At 55.1% G+C, this 5,951-nt stretch overlaps 1 protein-coding gene across 1 annotated transcript; it reads right to left on the bottom strand.

The window, feature by feature from the left end:
* Positions 1-5,595, bottom strand: Myl3 (myosin light chain 3). The gene is made up of 7 exons (XM_005348000.3): positions 5,440-5,595; positions 3,497-3,524; positions 3,210-3,359; positions 1,960-2,133; positions 557-634; positions 330-369; positions 1-201 (listed from the first exon to the last, which is right to left on the bottom strand). The coding sequence occupies exons 1-6, from the start codon at positions 5,593-5,595 to the stop codon at positions 341-343; spliced, it is 615 nt and encodes a 204-aa protein (XP_005348057.1). The 3' UTR covers positions 1-201; positions 330-340.
* Between the last annotated feature and the right edge of the window lie 356 nt (positions 5,596-5,951).

Raw genomic sequence — 5,951 nt, 5'->3', positions numbered from 1 at the left:
ACATCATTTATTCAAAAGGCCATAGGGTGGAGACAGAAAGGCAGTCACATCCCAACAGGGACCAGAAAAGAATCACACACACATGGTCTGGGGCCACATGCAGGAACCTGGCCCACTCCTTTCCTTCCCGAAGCTCCGGACCTGGTGTCAGCATCACGGTTGGGAGATGCGATGTCCCCAGTGTGGCCTGCCCTGGGCTTCCTGAAAGGTAGCCACAGGTTATGAAGGAAGGGCTGGAGCAAGACAGCAGAACACCAACTGCAAGCTGACACTGGGGGAGATGGGGTGGGTGGACAGTGGCAATGGATGTTACGGAGTGAGGGTCTCACCTGTGGGAGGCTCAGCTAGCCATGATATGCTTCACGAACGCTGGAAGGAAACGGAGAATGAGAAGCTGAAACTCACAGCGGCAGCCAGGGCTGGAGCTGAGTACACGACCCCTCCCCAGGAGACCCTGCCTTTGCTCAGTCTGACTCCTCCCCAGAAGACTCCCACCTGCCCAGCTGGGTCATCCCCCTGCCTCCTCCCCAGGAGACCTCCGTCCTGCTGAGCCCACCTTCATAGTTGATGCAGCCATTGGAGTCTTCTTGGCCAGCCATCAGTTTCTCCACTTCATCCTCAGTCAGCCTCTCACCTGGCAGGGGAGGGAAGCTGAGTCACACCACCCAGAGATGTGACTGAGGAGGGTGGGGAGGAGCTTATTCACCCTCTGAATGGTGAGTTTGCCAGAGCAGCATCGCTCCCAAGGTCATGGCCAGCCATCACTCCTGTTTCCAAGGCCAGAACAACCAATCATAGGTCAAGAAGTACAGGACCTTGAGATGAAGACCTGGGCCCTCCTGTTAGCCTAGGCATCTTTGTGTATATACTGTCCTCTGTCTCTGCCAGGATGCCAGGGTCCTCTGCCTCTCTGGTAGCAGTCTCTTGGGGGTGACCCTTTGAGACTGGTAGAAGGACCCATGGAGACTTTGACCGAAGACGGTGGAAGGGACAGAGATTTTCAGGCTCCACAGACAGCCTGAAATCTCTCTCTCTCTCTCTTTCTCTCTGTGTATGGTGTTTTGCTTGCATATATGTCTGTGTGAGGGTGTCAGACTCCCCCGGAGTTAGACAATGTGAACTGCCATGTAGGTGCTGGGAATTGAACTCAGGTCTTCTGGAAGAGCAGTCAGTGCTCTTAACCACTGAGCCATCTCTCCAGCCCATGATTTTCTTTCTTTTTTTAAAAAAAAAAATTTGTTTCTCTTATTATTTGAGGTAGGATCTCACGCAGAACAGGCTAGCTTCAAACTGGCTATATAACTAGGAGCAACCTTGAATTTCTCCTACTCCTGCCTCCCTTTGCCAAGTGCTGGTATTACACACTCGCACCACAACGCTGAGGACCCAACCCAGGGCTTCCTGCCTGCTCGGCAGCCACATTCCTAGCTGAAGTCTGTAACCTTCTGACTGTATTGTACTGTGCTGTTCACTGACAGAGTACCAACTGTGGTGACCCAATCATTCTTCACATACTCATGTGTGCGCGCTCACACACACACCTTAAGACCAACATAGGGTTGAACACAGCAGTTGTTCAATAAATGTTTTCTACATGAAGTTTGCTTTGAGGACCAGGTGACCAGGTGCGCAATGGTGGAGATGACAGTGGGAGGCACCTACAGTCCACAGATATCACAGGAATGTCACCTTCTTGGCCACAAGAAACAATGGACCCCAGGACTACTAATCCAGAAGTACCGTCCTGTCCCTTCTCCAGAGCTGTCCCCGCCCTCACTGTGGGTTCTTCTAGCTTCCCTTCTGCCACACTTCAACGGTATTGCTCCCTCTTGCCGCTAAGGCGCCGTGACTATCATTCTGTCTGTTTCAGTGTCACAGATGAGACACAGTGACAGGTGACACATGGTTTCCCCCAGGATTCCCCAGAGAAGGAGATGGTAGAGGAGAGGCTGCCCTCACCCAACGTGGCCAGCACATGGCGGAGCTCTGCACCCATGACCGTGCCGTTGCCCTCCTTGTCAAAGACCCGCAGCCCCTCCACGAAGTCCTCATATGTGCCGGTGTCCTTGTTCTTGGAGACGTGCTGGAGCATGGGCAGGAACGTTTCAAAGTCCATCATCTTGGAATTGAGCTCTGCAGACAGATGGTCCCAAGTCCCGGCTTAGAGGATGGTCGGGTACAGCCTTCCCCCATGCCCAACGCCGAGGGGCCATCCCACTCCCAGGGTTCCTGAGTACCCTGGCGAAGGTGCTGGGGACAAAGCGCGACACCACCCAGGGCATTGATAATCTACCGAGAAATGCCTGGGTTACATAGACCTTTGCTATCCCCAAGTGGGTCCAAGGTGGGCTCTGTTCTCTACTCCTTTCTCTCTCTCCCCACCCCCCCGAGATCTTACTACATACCTCATGCCAGACTGAATCTTACCATGTAGACCAGGCTGGCCTCAATTTTATGGCAGTCCCATTGCCTTCACCTTCCCAGTGTTGGGATTAGAGGTGTACACTACATCTGTATCTTGTAGACTTTGGACATGTGCCATCCTTCCCTGTCTAGGTAGTGCCAAGGTTCAAAACCCAGGGTTTCCAGTAAGCTAGGCAAGCATTCTCCCAAATGAACAACATCCACAGTGTTCCTTTTCCCCTTTTGAGATGTAGCCTCACTCTGTAGCCCAGGCTATCCTGGAGCTATGTAGCCTAGACTGGCTGTCAAGTCATAGTGATCCACCTTCCTCAACTCTTCATTGTTGGGTTTGTAGGCCTATATCACCATACCCTGGTCTCATTTCTTATAGACCTTACCCTGTCCACCCCCTGTGGACACAGTTGAGTCCAACAGAGGCCCTCCCTGGACCTATGATGAGAGCCTGGGTGTCATCTTTCCGAGTCAAACCAAGCAGCTAAGGTGAGGGGAGTTGACAAAGACCCACAAAGGTATGCTGAAGGCTGGCATAAAAACAAGCAGCCATGTCCCCTGACTGACCCTTGCACCAGCATGGATTCTCTTGAGCACTAGGGTCCATCCCTGTGGCCAGAAAGGGTCCAGCACACCCATCCTGCTTGTCTCCTATCACCATGGCCTGGTCGCCAGTCTCACACCCTCATCCCAATAGCAGGAGAAAAATTAGGAAGCAGGTCAGTGAGGTTCCCATGACACCCGATACCCGCCCACCCAGCCTGGGGCTGGCACTAAGGGGCAGGGTGTACTACCTTCCTGTTTTGGCTTCCCCAAGACACGGAGCACTTCTGCCTGGGTAGGATTTTGACCCAGAGCCCGCAGGACATCCCCACACTGCCCATACGTGATCTTCATCTCGCCCTTGGGGGTGCGGTCAAACAGTTGGAAGGCTTCCTTGAACTCTGTGGGAAAGGGCAATGAGCTCTGGATACTCCCTAGAGGATCCCACCCCTCTCTCCACCCCATTCCCCTCACCAGTGATTTGAATTGGGAACCCCTGGTCCACCCCACCACTCCCTGGGCTCAGGATCCTGCTCACCTTCGATCTGTTCGGGCGTGAACTCGATCTGCAAAGAAATCCAAAGACTGAGTACCTTTGGGTCATCGTGGGCCACCTAGGTCTCAGGCCCCTGGCTATACCAGCCTATCTGAGAGCAGCTGCACAGCCTTTACCACCCAGGACCTCATGCAGTCTCCCTAGACGTCCTCCTGCTGCTTCAACAACCTCACACACCTGTCCAACCCAAAGGCTTTGGGTCTATGTGGAATCAGATGGTGATATCAGGCCATGCCAGAAATGCTCAGTGTTGCAGGCCTGACCAAGCTGACTTCAGGGGGAGGAGCAAGCATCCGGCTTCGGGCCAGAGGCTATGTCAGCATGGAAGCATGTCTGTGGACAATCAAGTCACATGCTTGTGCCCATGTGTGTGTCTGTCCCTCACAGATCCCCTTGGGGCTTTCAAGGCTGGACTCTGATCCCCAAAGCCCTGCCTGTGGCCCCAAGGCAGCGCCCCCACTCCAGCATAGCACAGACACAGGGCTGTGGAGCATTCTGAGGCCACCATGGGCCCCCCCCCCCCAAGGTCAGGAGGCCTCCTGGGACCCAGCAGCCCCCTCCCCATCGGCTTCCAGTCTATTTTTACCACTGCAGTCACTTTCCCCAAAGTCAAGGTCACACCAGGGAACGGAACTGGGGGAAAAGGGCATGGCTGGCACCTGAGAGCCCCTCCACCCTCCATCATGCACAGCACTGCGCCGAAGGACACCCCTTCCCTGTCCCCTGCTGTGGGTGGCCCTCCATTTGAGGCTCAACCCAGTAAACATCATTCCTGACTCTCTGGGAACTCTCTTTGGGAAAACCTGGGGAGACAGGACTCCCTGACTTCTGGAAAAGGCTCTGCCCTTCTCTGCCAGCTGGGGAGAGAGAAAGGGAAAGGAGGGGGCCTCTTCATTCCCCTCTTTTGAGACATAAATTTGTGCCAGTCTCATGAACAATGCCACCATGGGGTCTCAGGGGAGTTGTAGCCTTACAAGGCATCCTCAGGACACATTCTAGGGCCTAAGGGTGACAGATGAACAGGGAGTCAACTCTGGGGTACAGCAGTCTTACAAGTGGGGGACTCATGGTTCCATTTCACCGTTGACTACAAACCCAGCGAACATAGGCAGTGCCTCTGGGAAGAAGATACAGGCTCTGTCAGAGCGACTCAGGGCATGGTGGATGTGTTGGGGAGGAAAAAACTCCGCAGGCCCCTCAAGAGGCAGCCAGAGCAGCGGTGGCCACTGGCCAGCTGAGAACAGGACGCAGGCTGCGTGCTGCTATGCGGATGCCACAGGTGGCAGGCACGGCTCGCCCTCCCAGTTTAGACTCTGGGAAAGACAGCCAGGCTAGGAAAGCTCTTGGGGCTGCTTGGTCGTGCTCCACAACCAGCTTCCTGCACGACTTCCAGAGCCTCCCTTTCCAGCCTTTCCTCCTTTCTCCCCAGCTAAAGTGAAGCCCAGGAGGGACCTGCCAGCTCTGGGGTTGGGGATCTTGGCAGGGGTGAGTGTCACCCAGCCTGGGCGAAGCCCTGATTTCCCTTACACACTATTCCACCTGAGGATGCTTGATATGGACTAGAGACCCCCAACAGGCCTGCAGCCAGAGAAGGAAGAGCCCTGTAGAGTGGGGGACAACTGGCTCCAGGATTTCCTAAAGGTGCAATCCAGAAAGAACCAGGGAAGTCACCAGAACTCATTCCCCGGTCCAGACTCTCCTCTAACAATGTAGGGGCCTCTTGGCAGCCTCAGGGCAGGCTCACCAGCTGTCTGACCACCAGCCCTCCGCCCTTGGTCCCGCAGATGTCTGAAGCAAGTGGGTCTTGTTTAACCTCTGCACAGAAACTGCCAGCTTCTAGGGTCTTACCCGCCATGGTAGGTCCCACTCTGAGATTTCGCTCATTTGCTCTGTTCCTCCTGCTACAATGTGACTCCCTCACTCACCTTAACCTTGGAAGCATCAAACTCTGCTTCCTTGGGGCGCTCGGACTCAGGTGCAGTGGCAGGTGCAGCGGCAGGTGCAGCTGCAGGGGCTGGAGCTGCTTTGGGGGCAGCGGCCTTGGCATCATCCTTCTTGGGTTCTGGCTTCTTGGGGGCCATTGGAGCTGTAATCACAGAGGTAGAAAGAAGGAAGGATGAATACAGGAGGGTAGGTGAGCCTTCTGCCACCCTGGGCTTTATCTTGCCCATATACCTCCTGACCCCAGCCCCACCCCTGCCGTGCACAATAGGGACAGGGCCATAAAAGGACATTGGCTCTGCTCAAGGGGCTATTTTGGGTCCTGGAGAGGGCATTGTTCGGGCCCAGGAATGGGTGGGGGAGGGGAGGGTGCTCCATTCCCCCAGTCACCTGTTGGGGAGAGGGAGGGGGAGGGAGACAGAGGCCATTGCTCAGCCTGTGCTCTGAGCGCGCGCGCGCGCGCACACACACACACACACACACACACACACACACA

Source organism: Microtus ochrogaster, chromosome 5, assembly GCF_000317375.1.
Source record: "Microtus ochrogaster isolate Prairie Vole_2 chromosome 5, MicOch1.0, whole genome shotgun sequence".
Taxonomy (NCBI): domain Eukaryota; kingdom Metazoa; phylum Chordata; class Mammalia; order Rodentia; family Cricetidae; genus Microtus; species Microtus ochrogaster.
Note: the sequence above shows the minus strand (reverse complement) of the source record. Positions and strands in the feature narration are given on the sequence as shown.

Excerpts from the sequence above, each read along its gene's own strand:
- Myl3 (XM_005348000.3), bottom strand. The coding sequence starts at position 5,595 with ATGGCCCCCAAGAAGCCAGAACCCAAGAAGGATGATGCCAAGGCCGCT. Across the intron at positions 3,525-5,439 it reads TTGATGCTTCCAAGGTTAAG|ATCGAGTTCACGCCCGAACA; the intron begins GTGAGTGAGGGA and ends ATTTCTTTGCAG. Across the intron at positions 3,360-3,496 it reads CACGCCCGAACAGATCGAAG|AGTTCAAGGAAGCCTTCCAA; the intron begins GTGAGCAGGATC and ends CCTTTCCCACAG.